Source organism: Ammospiza nelsoni, chromosome 14 (assembly GCF_027579445.1).
Source record: "Ammospiza nelsoni isolate bAmmNel1 chromosome 14, bAmmNel1.pri, whole genome shotgun sequence".
In the NCBI taxonomy this organism is placed as follows: domain Eukaryota; kingdom Metazoa; phylum Chordata; class Aves; order Passeriformes; family Passerellidae; genus Ammospiza; species Ammospiza nelsoni.
Window position 1 is genome coordinate 9,662,053 of NC_080646.1, and position 14,092 is coordinate 9,676,144.

Sequence of the window (14,092 nt, forward strand, 5' to 3'; positions counted from 1 at the left end):
GTCAGAAGGGATACTTGGATGAATAAAGAAATATGCCACGAAATGGGGAGCAGGTGAGCTGCGTGACAGAGGGGGCTGAGGCAGTGACTGGGCTGTGCTGCTCTGTAATGCAGCCCAGAGCTGGCGCCGTGTTTCAAGTGGCCAAATGAGATTTGCACTCCAGTCCCAGCAGACACTGTTTGTCTCAGTGAAAACAGTCCACATTTTCCTGGGCTCTGGCATCTGGACATCTTCCTTGTGGCAATAAAGAGGAGGATGGCTGTGGCATCCAGACAGTCGAGGTGTGTTACCTCTCCCTCCTCTTGGTGAACGGCCAGCAAAGCCTTTTTTGCTCTGACATGTGGATGCTTCCATCTTGAAGGAGGCATAAAATGTTTTGCAGACATGCAGCATCTCCCTGACTTGCTCTCAGTTTGGAAAGGGAGTTGCAGTGGTTTTGACCTGCAGTCTTTTTATCATTCTTGTAAGTCTAATACCTATATTTAATTAATGAATTGTGAGCAAATAGCAACCTTTCTTAAAAAACAAATAGTTAATGTCAGAAAATTATGAGCTCTAAAGCAACATCTTCAACAGCATTTCCTCTCTGGAGTCCTGATGATAAGAGGACACCAAAAATCCTGTCATGTTGTTTCAGTTCCTCCTTTCACACAGCTGAGCTAAAAGGGAATGCACGTGTTCATCCTCCACCAGCGTGTATTTTCCTTCTATGTGCATTAAAATAATAGATTCCCCTTTTATTTATCAAATCATTATCTTTGTTAAGTACAAGAAAGAAGTAATTGCTGTGCCCACAAGACATGTGACCCCTGTGACAATCCCGGATTGTCTCCTGCAGACTGTGCTGGTAGGTGGATGCATGGTGACACATGACCCCAGTGTGCCAGAGTCCCACCTTGCACACCCCTCAGGGAATGCTCTGGAAGTGCCCTCAGATCTCCAGATTTTGGTGCAGCTTCAGACAATATTCCAGTTAGACTGAAAAGATAGGCATCCATTTCTTCTGCTGAGAGGAGTCTTGTGATGTTACAGTTCCACATGTGGCTCTCGTTTCTCCATCCCCAAGGGGTGTCCTTGCAGAAAGACCAAAAGGGTTTGAATTCTTACCAAAGCTCAAGCTCCTTTGAAAGCTATGGAGCCAAGCAGATGCTTTACTGTGAAAGAGGACATCCTTTGAAAACAATCTGGTGCTTATTAATCAATAAGAATTCAGTGTTAGGGGTCCTTCAGCAAGAAGAGAAAAGGAAAGCACACGTGGGTCTGGCCTCCTGAGTGGAAACATGCAGGTTGCACCCCTGTCCTCTGCTGAGGAGCAGATTTTGTATAGCACTGTTATGTCAGCACTTTGCTCTCGGTTGCAGTGATGTTTGGCAGGATGCTGATGTTGAGACTGAGTTGCCTTAGAGCAGGCACCAGGCCACTCACCTGCTCACTGGTGCTGCCCTGTAGGTATCTAGACTCATTAGGCTCTCTCTTAGCCAGAGAGTTCTCTGGACACTTAATTTCACACACCCACATATGCTCAGAAGTGCCATTTCTGGGAAGGCAGGCTCTTGGATGTTATTTAAAGCTTTGCTGTGTTTCTGGTTTGTGTGGGTAGGCACCTGGACTCTTATTTCTGTTAAAGGGGACTACAAAATTAGACATAGACAAGATTAATTCCTGGGCCTCACCTCCTGCCTCACAGCCGGTGCTCTCACCCAAACATTGGGAGAAGGGGTCTGGGCACTGCTCAGCCTGAGGGGTTTGTTCCAGTACCAGCTCTGTCTCAGGAGAGCACCCTCAGCATCCCTCCTTTCACTGCTCTGCAGCTCTATCCTGAGAAATACGAGGCCAGGATTAAAATGTGAAAGGAGAGGGTAGAGAGGGGAGTGGTAGCCAAATCTGGTTATCAGGGTGTTGCAGGGGAAGGAGATTCCCTGGCCCCCCTCCCTGGTGTGCATTACACATTTTACACTGTGTGTACCACCATCACCACAGGAAGCACCACTGGGAGATTGTCCTGTTTTCCAGCTGCAGAGTCCCTGAGTCCCATCTGTTCCCCATTTGTTGCAGGAGTTACTGAGGTGGCTGTGTGAGACAGGCAGGATTACCCTCTGGGTTTCCATGCCTTTGATGAGGCAGGATCTGAAGTTAACACTTAAATTAAGCAGAGTTGATTTTATTGCCTTTGTGTATTAAAATGCCCATGAAATCATTAAAACTTTGTGTGTGCTCCTGGGTCTTCTGCTGTCTCCCTGCAGTATTTCAGTCATGCTGACTTTGCCTGAAACTCCAGCAGCTGCTTTCCCTTCCCCACCCCACACACAGTGGGACCTCCCAGGGCTGCAGGACACCTCTGCTAGCACCTCCATGGCTTGGTAGGATGCTTGGATGAGGGACACCACTTTTGGGAATAATCTTTTTCCACTGCTTTCTGTCTTACAGATTGATGAACTTCCTGAAGGAGCCGTCAAGCCTCCAGCAAATAAATACCCCATCTTCTTTTTTGGGACTCATGAAACGTAAGTGAATGACCCATTCCTTGGGAAATGCCTTTTTGCTGCACAGCCAGCATCATTTCCTCTGATTTCATTGGAACAAATCCTAACTGAAGCCATTGGGAGCCTAGAGAAAGGTCCTGCCAGCCCAACTCATTGGTATTAACAAATGGGAGTGAAAGCTGAGAGTGGTTGGGAATGCTGCTGCCTTCATGGTCTAAACACAAAATCCTGTGTGTCCCGTAAAGAAATGTGTGGGCATGAATTCATTAGAGGGTCTGAAAAAGCCCTGAACTCAGAGGCAGGGGCAAACATTTATTGCTTGGATGTCCATGATAGCAGAGATCAGGCTCCTGTGTTTGGACGCGTTTGAGCTCATGTCTCGTGTGAGAGCTCACTTGGTGGTTTGTGATGTGAAAGGAAGCAGACCCCAGAGTCTCAGCAGAGCTTCAGAACATGTGCATTCCTGGGACATCTGTGCTGGGATATTGTAGGATGGAGCTCTCAGAAGGGATAGAAGAACTGAGCTGGCTGATCTCATAGGGAAAGAAAGGAATCAGAGCACAAGAGGTGAGTTAGGTCTCATCATAATTGCTACAAGGTGCAAAGTTTCAATATTATAATGTACATGTCTCTAGTTTAAACTATGTCTGAGATAGCTAAAAAATAAGTCACATTCCATTTTGCAAAATATTTTAATTTTAAAACTTTTCCTTCCCTATTTGCAGGTAACATGTTCTCTAGAATTCCTTTAAAGCTGGAAAAATGAAATTCTGATGATATTTTAAATTCAATGTTAGAGGCTTGAAGCTTTATTAAAAATTTATTGTTTATTTTTGAATTTTAATGTTATTCCAGAATATTATAAGCTCCATAGCTCACACATCACATTTTATTTTTTAAAAAAATCTTTAAAGGCAGTTTCTGCTTTATAAAGTTCATAATAGCTTCTCTTTCGTTAAAATAGTTCTTCTGTTTTTTCTCGCTCCATTGCTAGAATGAAACAACCTGATGTTTTGATATATTGTGGTCTATTAGTATTGTCACAAAATAATCTGAAAAGAATAAAGTTTAAATAAACTGACAATGCTTTCAAATCAGAAAACAAAATGTAATTATTTTTTGAATGGAAACATCATTTCTGAGAAACATTTAAGAAAAAAACTGACCACTTTTATTCCAAAATGAGTGAATCCCAAACTGATAATCTTTTTTTATTTGGACTTTGTGAGCTCATGATCTCACTGTAGCATCTGAAAGAGAAAAACAGTTTGTAGTTCCTACTTTATAAATGTAAAAGCCTGACTGTTAAAAATGAACTGTAGATTGCAGCTCCTTAGTTTTATAGCAGAGCAGTAGAAACTTATGCTCTCCCAGTGGCAATGAATGCATTTCAAGCAAAGATGTAGACAGCTTTTCAGTGTTTACATAAAAGGCTGTGGAAACATTTCCATATATTACTCTTGAGCTAAGTTAAGGTAGCTCATACTAAGTTTCATACAGTTTTCCTTTGTTATTCGTCTTAGAACTGTTTGTTTATATTTTTGACAACAAAGAGGCATCTCCTGGTATTAGTAAAAGTGTAGATAACATAATTTATTTAGTGTAGCATTTAATATTAACATGGCACCGGTTAGTTTGGAAATCACTGTTTGGCTTTCAGGTAGAAATGCATTCTTGGCTTTGTAATTATATAATTAAGATATTTATCAATATCCAGCTGAGTGTGAATCCCATGCTGTCTCAGGTGGAGTTAGAAGGAAGCTCTTTCCTCAGGGATTTGCCATCTGATGACTTTTTAGCAACCATTTGGCTCTGCACTGGCAAACTGCTTAGCCAGTGGGATGATTTAAGTGAATGGAGCTTTGCACATTCATAAATGCTGGGCATAAATCAGGCATTAATCTGAAATAATGATTGCAGAAAGGAAGAAATATTATCCTGTGATTAAGATATTAGACTGAGACTGAAGCAAGCTGGTTTTTCCTCTGCACTCTGCTGTCAGTTTGAGTTTGACCTTGGACAAATCTTTGTGCCTCAGAATCCCATCTGCAAAAAAGGGCAAACTCCCAATGTCATGGTGAGGTTACAACAATAAATGTATTTAATCCACATTCCCACAGTGATGGAGACCAGAGAGTTAACATGAATTGCACAGATCATCAGCAAAGTAGGACAGTGATTATGGTGAAGGACTCTGGGACTTGCTCAGCTCTGGTCATTGATGACACAGAATCTTTACATGTGGGAATGAAGGGGTCTTTTTACCTTCATTGTTTTAATTTGACTTGTGATTACAATCTCAATGTCACCATGCAGAATTCAGTAGATATAGATACCCAACAAAAAGAGAGTTATGCTTCCTTCAGTTTAAGAGTTTAGAAGAAGTTAGTTTTGCTGTAACGTGTGTAGGAAAAGCAGGACAAATCATCACTCTTCTTTTTTTATGTAATTATTTTTCCCTGCATTGTGATGCTTGTGCCTGAAATTAGTTGGCCCAATGTGCAGCTGACTTAGGCAGCAGCAAAGCACAAAATCCCTCCTTTGCTGCGCTGTCTAAAAAACTATTTGGCCACAAGCACCCTGTGTGTCTCATTGTTTCCTTGTATTACTCATCTGCCTATATTCATCCATTGTTTTTTGTTCTTATATGAAATTATAAGATTTTTGGGAAAGAGCATTCTTATTGTGTTTGTGCAGAATTTAGTATGTGGGGGGCTAATTCCAAGAAAGCAGCTCCCAGGCTTACTGGCAGTATAGATGGTAATAAATGTCGCTGCTTTTTCTGCCCCATAGTACAAGGGACAGATTTTGGCTCATGGGTCCTAGGCACTCCTTACATGCTTGACTTTTCGTGTGGCATTTTTGAGGCCTTTCTGGATTTATAACTCTAGGATTGGAAGTTTGGTCCCTTGCTATCGCAAGCAATGACATCATAAACTGTTTTATAAACTTTCATAAACTGTTCAAGTGCCAGTTCCCAGCAGTAGTTAATAAAATAGAGATGTTTCAGTTGTTTCTAGAGATACCCAGCATGATTTTACTACATCAAACATCAGGATGGTGAGCCAATCCATTAAATCAGACTCACAGCAGTAACTCAAAGCCAGCGTGACCAAAAAAATAAATAAATAAAACTAGAAAAGAAATGCTTCAATGAGCAGAAGAATAGGGAAAGCATTTGCAGTGTTAATGTTATGATTTTTTTGAAGAGGAGAGTGTGAAAAGTCCTTTTTTGACTGTTCCCTCTGTTCAATGCAGTGCGTTCCTGGGGCCCAAAGACCTTTTCCCATATAAAGAATACAAAGATAAGTTTGGGAAATCAAACAAGCGAAAAGGATTTAATGAAGGCCTGTGGGAAATAGAAAACAACCCTGGAGTAAAGTTTACTGGATATCAGGTAAATGACTTTCACACCTATTGCTCCTGTCTTTCTTGTTTTCTTCTTTTACTGCTTGTCAAAGTGAGCACTTTAAGAGTGACGTGTAAGCTTCTGGTTTTGATGGAGCAAGAAAGTTTTACAGCTCTGGTAGTTGTGTAATGTAAAGACAACTGTGGTCTCACACTCTGTGACAAATGGAACTTTAATCATACTGCAGAGCCTTTTGCTTTCTGTGACATTCTGGAGTGGTGAAGTGGAAAATTCTGCAACACATTTAGTTAAATTAAAAATGGATGGTTTTATTTACTCCTGTACAAACATGAATAATTTCTGACTTCTTCTTTCTATTGTTTATTTTTATATCAGGCTCCATGTATTTTACACAGACCTTAAGGTCACTGCACTTTTGATTTCCACACTTGGCAGTGCCCAAGCTAAGAGGAGTGAGGTGGTGGAGGGTTAAGCTGCTGTAGGAGACAGTTGCTGCTGTACAACAGCTCTCCCTGTTGGGTGTCCAGAGCAGAAAGTCAGTGAAGCTGGAGGGGGAGAAGAGTAGTTGGTGGGCTGTATAAAACAAAGAACTTTTCTCATTAAAAAAAATGTGGTCCTTTGAAGGCAGGAATCACCTCCAAAAGCAGGCAAACACCTATTACATTATTATCACAAAACACTACAAGCCAGAGATACAGACCACCTGCAGAAAAGCTGCTGCCTCTCTCAGTTCCTGTTTCATATTTTCAGCCCTACACATGTTTTGCATACACTTGGGGATTTAAAAAAAGTCCAGTGAATAGTCTGTGGGAGATGGGCTGTCAAAGAGTGCTCAGCCTGCTGGTCAGGGCTTGCTTTTCCAAAACACAGATCTTGCCCTTTGAGGGGAATGTAACAGCCATCTTCTCTCACAAAAAAGTCTCTGCTATTGCAGCCAAAGTCTGAAAGTTTCAGTAGTTTTTCCCAGAGTAGAGCATGCCAGGTCTCTGCACTGAGCAGCCCTTAGTTCTCCTCCAGCAAACATGTTTTTGTTATTGGATCTTCTGATCCCAGAATCTGCGTCTGATAACTGAGTTCAAGTGGTGACTGAGAAAATTGCCTTTGCAGCCCTTTTTCCTGATAATTGCAAAAATAACCTGAGCTCTTCCTAACTGTAGCAATTAAAGTGTAAGCTGTCCATTTCCATCTTTCTATCTTCAATGCAGAACAAAAATCAAGTAATAGATATTAGTGATATTTTTATTGTTGATGTTATTATTGTTGTTGTTATTTTAAAGGCAATTCAGCAACAGAGCTCATCAGAAACTGAAGGAGAAGGAGGAAATACAGCAGATGCCAGCAGTGAGGAGGAAGGTGACCGGGTAGAAGAGGATGGAAAAGGAAAAAGAAAGAACGAAAAAGCCGGCTCAAAACGGAAAAAATCCTACACTTCAAAGGTTATCTTCTGACTTTTCCTGTTGTTATCCATGGGCATTTATAATTGGAATACTGTTCACCTCATGGAAATTTGTTCTTCCTCCTTTAGCATTTTGATTCTGATACCAGGACAGTGCTGTTCAAACAGGCAAAGGGGAGTGGGCTTGATTTGTAGCCTTGGTGAGACACCACTTGAAATACTCTGCCCTATTCCAGTGCCCACACACTGAGAAGAAGGTGAAACTATGGGAAGGAGATCAGAAGGGCTGGGAAGAAAATCCATGCAAAGATGGGTTGATAGGTTTGATTATCTCAGATCAGTCTCTCCCCAAGAAGAAGAAAAAATCCTTATGAGTGGGCCTCCTGAGAGTCATGAGCTCAGGTTTGGTTCCTGTCCAGGAGAACTGAAGCTTCCTCCTCCATCTCCCAGAAGGATCTGGTAGGGCCAGATGTGCTCAATTGCTCCTCTTGGAGCTGAGTGTGAAATACTTCAGTCCAGGATACAGAATGGGAAGGTGGAAGAACTCATTCATTAAGCAGGGAGTAGGATATTCAGTTTGTGGATATAAGACCTGAACTGTACCAGCCCTGTTAATATACCAGCCCTGTTAATATCTCATGTAACAGTGTAGATCAGGCAGCTAAGAGTGATGTGTCTGTCTCACAGTGGCTGGTGGGGAAAATCCCCTGAGAAGTGACACCTTTGGGTTCAGATAAACTTCTCACTTGTCACCTGGGATGAAGGGCAGCAACATTAAAGTCACTTCCTCTGGTTCTGTGTGTGCCTCCAGGGCTGCACTTCACCTGAAAAATTGTGTAAAGTGGGGCAGAGTCAATTTATTCACATTCATGTTATTCTTCTCTGAAAGTGAAAACTAATGGAAATGAGAAGAAGCAATCAAACAATCCGATCCAGGCACAGTTTGGGGGAGAGTGTGAATTTTGTGGTTGATCCACCAAACAAAATGTATTTTCACCAATTTTGTGTGTTCTACATCAGAAATTGAGGTCTGTTCTGCCATCTTCTTTCCAGAAGATTCTGGACAAACAGAGGATTATGAAAATGGTGGCTTAATGCCACAATTTATCCTTTTGTACTGTAGAATTGCATAACATAAAGGGATGTAAAGGAGAAGATATATTGGTTCCACATGGCTCTAATGTTAATATATTAAAGCTGACAGCACTAAAAAAAAAGTATGGAAAGCAGCTCTGCTAATGTTATTCTCATTTTACATCTCTGTATTTAATCAAAACTTTTGCCAAGCTGGCACCATCTGTTTCATTAACTAACAAAACCTACAGGTGACCCAGCACTAATACCCAGCTCCTATTACTGTGTCTGTCTTTCAGTCAATTGAGCTGCCAACCTGTGCTGAACACAGAATTTCAGAGAAATTTCCTTCACTGGTGGCAGTAACTGCAGCTACTTCACCTGAAAAATGCTTTTCACCCCATGTATTCACCTTGACCAGGGAAATGCATGATCAGACAGCATTCCACATACATTTCAGAAGTGTCTTTCTATGGCTGAAGCTCAGGTTTTAATTTTCACTTTGTTGTTGATCATTTTAGAAATCCTCCAAGCAGTCACGGAAATCTCCTGGAGATGAAGATGATAAGGACTGCAAAGAGGAAGAAAATAAGAGCAGCTCTGATGCTGGGGACGCAGGCAATGACACAAGAAACACTTCTTCAGATTTGCAGAAAACCAGTGAAGGGGTAATCTTCTGTTCCTGTCATTCACTTCCCATGCAGTTTGCTCCTGGGGGGCTTTGGAGCCAGGGTGACCTGTGTGTCCCATGTGCCACCTTCTTGGGTTGCATTTCAGTGCTCAGGATGTGTCTAGAACAGAAACATGGACTTGGTGCCAAAATTTGTACATTTTTGCTCTAGAGAAATGACTGGAAAAGAGCATTATTTTTGTTCTGCCACTTGCATAGATGTCAGCTGAGAGGAGCCACTGTAAACCATGAGCTGGAATGATGCAAAATTGATGTGAGAGCAGAATCGGACTGTTTGCATAATGCATGCTGGCTCACTAACAGAGGGAGCCTGCTTGCCCTGTCACACTTGTTTAATTTGTGGGGTCCCAGTGTCCTCCTCGGGGTTCTTGAGGGTTCATGTGCTCATGACAGACTCTGCATTCTGCAGGTTGCAGGGCAGGTGCTGCCCTAGGCTAGGAGCTTCCAAGGATGGGAAATGCACTCTGCTCCAGAGCAGCTTCATACAATCCCCTTGTGTGTTTTCTCAGTTGTGTGTTCATACCAATATTACTTTGTTGTGACCACAACAACAAGAGGGGCAGGCTGAGCAGGGGGATTACATGGCAGCTGGTTACTCAGCCACCTTTAGCAGCCCCTGCTATTTCTGAGCCTTTGGAGCAGCACAAGCCTGTCTGCTCCAGCACTTGGAGCTCCAAGTCCCTGAGCAGTGCCCGTGCCAAGGCTGTGCCACGTGGGCAGCAGCCGGGCTGGGCTGTCACAGGAGCTGAGTGACACAAATGCCCAGGTGTGAGAGGAGGCCAGCACAGCTCTCAGCTGACACTGCTGAGGTGCCTCAGCACCCAGCTGCGTGCTCAGCCAAACCCTTTCTCACAAAACACAACCTCTGGGCAGCTGCTGCTGGCTCCCACTCAGAGACTCCTCCCAGGGCTCCCTTTCCCTGTGTCCCTCTGCAGTGCTGTGTAGTTGTTTTGTGACTCTGCTGTAAAGACTTTGATAGGTGGCTCATGGGGTCACAAGGAAAATTCACACTCCCATTCACTCTGAGCAAGCTGCTGGCTTCAGCCAGGGACTGATGCAAGGAGACCCTGCCCAGCTGTGCCCTCCAGCCTCTCACCCACACAGTGTCAGAGGCTGATAAGGGTGGCTCACATTCTGCCTCGTGAATCCTGTGACACTTCCATGTCTTCAGATAGGTATTTGAGTGAGAAAACTGTTTGTAAGATGCATCTGAGGTAACAGGAGGTTCAGCAGGCCCTGCTGTGTTTCCCATGTTTGTGGCAGTGACAGGGGATATGTCTGTGGACTTCAGGCACATTTTCCATGTAAGGACAAAAGGCTTACTTAGGTCAGTCACAGACTAAGTGGCTAAAACATCACACAGAATGTTGGCTTTGTGGCTGTTGCATTCATATGGCTCTTTCTTCCTGGTGTGACATGCTTGTGACATGCTCAGGAGGTGACGTCCAGCATGCTACAACAGGGTTGTGCTTCTCAGCATTTTCAGGATTACATATGTTTTAGCCTCTGTGCTGAAATACTGTCAATAGTGTTATCCTTCCTGCCAGCACCAACTTGAAGCAATATCTGGAGTCAATATTGTCATACCCATGTGGGGAGGTGGCTCTGCTCTGACTTCTGCAGCTCCACCATGCAGAACTCATGCTTGAGCAACCAGTCTGTTGTTAGGTCTTGGATGCTTTTAATGTTATGGAAAAGGTGGAGTTTTAGTAATACAGATTAAAGAGACAATGGGGATGTGCTTTTAAGGGCAGCTTGAGATAAAAGCACTGATAAGTTTGGAAAAGTTCACATCCTGATCCATGTATTTCACCTTGGCCATTTCTGCTGCAAAATCGCCATTTCTCATGTGAATCTCTTCAGCGTTTCCCTGAGGTTTTGTCAGTAGTGCAATTCTCTTGGAGGACCAGGAGGGGACACTCCATCTTCTGCTGCTCCTCAGAGCCAGACCAAGTGTCCTTTTAGAAGGTCTGCCTTTAGAAGACACAGGGCACTTGGGGGAAGAGTAGCAGGGTCTATTTGAGTTGGTGTTAAACAGCCAGCCCACAGTGTCAGGATTGGTGAGCTGGGGCACGGGGCCAGCTGTGCTGGACACTGCACCCACATCCTGCTGGACACCCAGACTGAGGCTCTGCTGCAGGGCACTGAGCTCCTCCAGCTCACACACCTGGGTTTCTCTGCTGTAGAAAGGAAGGTTGAAAAAGAGCAACATGCACCTGGAGAGTTGGGATGTGATCCTTCTGCTCACACACATGAATTCAGACAAATGTCTCGACCTGCTAAAGACACCACCATAGAGGAGATGATGGTCTCCTTAGAGGCACTGAGCTGGTGAGCAGAGCCTGGCCAGGCAGTGTGCAGAGGATGGGTCCCTCCCTGCAGTGTGCAGAGCCCAGTGCCCCTTTGTCCCCAGTCGGCCACTCCAGGGCGTTGGTGTGGCCATGAGATGGCGCCAGGAGCCTCCGGAACGGGCGCGGGAGAACCGCTGCTCGCTCAAAATAAGGTGCAGAGAGATAGAAGATACCCTGAGTCAGATACCCAAAAACAAGGGTTCAGGGCTCTGGTGTCAAGGACAGGTGTGATTCATTGCTGTGGTTTGTCACTGTGCCCGGCTGCTCGAGAGCTGCCTGCTCATGGAGGCTGGGCCACCATGGAGGCACATGTGGCTTGGCCAAGGTGCTGCCCTGGGCTGAGAGTGCCCTTGGCCACCATGGAGGCACATGTGGCTTGGCCACCCTACCCTGGGTGCTTCCCATGTGCGGAGAGTGCCTTTGCCCCCCTGCTCTGCACCTCCCAGGCCTCTCACTCAGACTGTGCCTGAAGGAGACAAGCTTTTCTCTTACTAAAACCACTAATAATGAGGTAGTAATTGCCTTTTATAATGCCTGGACTGCAGGCTGAAGACCCATCTCTCCTCCTCAGATCAGATGCAATCCTGCCTTTTAATCACACTCTTACCCTCAGCATTACAGGGATCTTCTTGAAGGGCTAACAGCCAAAGTCAGATGATTGCAGGAGCACCTTCACCTATATTTTTTAATGAAAATTCTAACCTCCAGGTGGTAGAGGTAAGCTTCAAAATGCCAAGTGATGGCTTCCTGAAGACTCAAACCCAGAGCAAATAAAAGTACTTTCAGAGCTATTATATTTTTTTCAACCAATATCATACTGTTCAAGGGCTCAACTTGTGATTTTCTTTTTATCCCTTGGGTAGACAAAGGTGCTTTCTCTTTTTGATCTCCATCCCTTAGTTTCTGAGCTATTCTTGAGTACTACAGGCACTCTCAAGAAAGAGATGTTTCCTCAGTCCCAGCCATAGTTGGTCATTGTGTTCTGTCACCACACGTTTTTCAAGCTCTTTCCTAACTGCTGTTCATTGTCTGATTCCTTCCCCAGGAAGATGCAGAGCCTGAACCTCAGGGGTTAATCATCCCATATTGATTAACTAATAGTGTATTAGCTAAGACAGCCCATCCCAGAGTTTGCTCAGATCCTGAGTCACAGAATCTTCCCAGAACTCTTCCCTGCTGTTAAATACTAAATTGTTTTGGCTTTCTCAGAATACCATGTAAAGAAAATTTTCTGGTGGAAAGGTATTCATGGCTCTGTGTTTACTTTCATGGTACTAAATTAGTTGATAAATGAGTGAATTCATGGCAGCAGATTTACATTCCTCATTTAAATCTCTGGTGACTTGTGTCTTTAGTTCTTCGCTGGCATAACTCTGAATCTTTGTAACTGAACACCTAAACTGCTTTTACTTTACTTCTGAATGGCCACATACTCATGTTAGAAAGCTGGCTGTGGTTCTGGCCTTATTAGAGAGTGTTTGAAGGTCAGGCCAGCACACAGGGTATGTGGCAAGTTTTCATTTTGCTATTCGCTGTTTTAGTGACAGTCTGGGCAGTGTGTTGGTAAAGGAGGCATTTGCTTGGTGTTCAGGTGCAGGAGGTGAATGATTTTACTCTCTTCAAAGAATAAATTGGCTAGAAATGAGATACATTTTCTTGCTTCTGGTACAGCCTGAATATTAAAATGGAGTAAAGGACTGTGATCCTTTTTCTCACACTGACAATTAGTTACCAACTGAGTCAGTGGATCTATTTGTGGAGGCAACTGCCAGCATGAATAAGGGGATCAAAATCTGGTCCGAAATTATTGCCATCTGACACCATTGCATTTGGGAGAACATATTTAAAACAGCCTGTGTCCAGGCTTTTTTGTTGTGGTATTCTTGTGGGGTAGCAACAATCCCAGTTACTCTGTGAGGTACAAGTGGCCAGAGAAGCACAGGTTCACTGTGTCCTTTTGATGTGGTTTTGAGATGTTTGGTTCCTCTGCTCTTCTTTACTTATCAGAATAACACTGGTCAGGCTGCATAGCAGGTTTGGGGGCTTATCAGCATTGAAAGCATAGAATTTAGGGCTTGGTACAATGTAAAAGCATTTTGTACAAAAAATGAAAACAGAGTATGTTTTTCTGTCTGATTTTCTTTTCCTGCTATTTGAGGCATGCTAAAATTTACCCTTCAAAGCAAAAGATAATATTTTTTAGAATGTGTCTAAGTATTGCACAGTAAAAAATTCTATGTAAAAATCAAATAGTGGCATAATATATGGTGTAAGGAGTTGTGTTTGCTGCCTTCAGGATAACAGCACTGCTGGCTAAGGACATGGGATATAACTCAGAGGAAACATAAATGTCTGAATGCAAGTTGAGATTAAAGCAGCCTGTACAGATGAAATATTTGCAGCTCTGTGTACATTGAATCCTGTAACCACTTTGACCTCAAAGCAACGCAGAATAACAACTATTGTACAGAGCAAGTAAACAATTATCCTTCTGCCCATGCAGTTTCACAGTACAGGATGGCTGAATTAGTTGCCAGACACTGTTAAGGAAGTAATCTTCAGTGCCAGAAGAACAGACAGCAGTTTGTGGGTTTAGTTTTGTTCCCTGCTCTGTTTTCTGTGTGCTGCCACTGATAACAGAAACTTTGCACTGGAATCAGTCAGATCCTTGCTCTCTCCTTTGTGTGCAGCACGGCACACGGTGTACCACAGCTTGCAGTGAGGCTG

General features: G+C 43.5%; 1 protein-coding gene across 1 annotated transcript in view; it reads left to right on the top strand.

Annotated features, from left to right (window-relative positions):
* HDGFL3 (HDGF like 3) overlaps positions 1-14,092 on the top strand; it is a 36,353-nt gene that overhangs the window by 19,423 nt on the left and 2,838 nt on the right. Inside the window, exons 2-5 of the mRNA XM_059482488.1 lie at positions 2,428-2,504; positions 5,742-5,880; positions 7,131-7,289; positions 8,845-8,991. Of these exons, the coding sequence (XP_059338471.1) occupies positions 2,428-2,504; positions 5,742-5,880; positions 7,131-7,289; positions 8,845-8,991 (522 nt within the window). The remainder of the gene's footprint in view (positions 1-2,427; positions 2,505-5,741; positions 5,881-7,130; positions 7,290-8,844; positions 8,992-14,092) is intronic.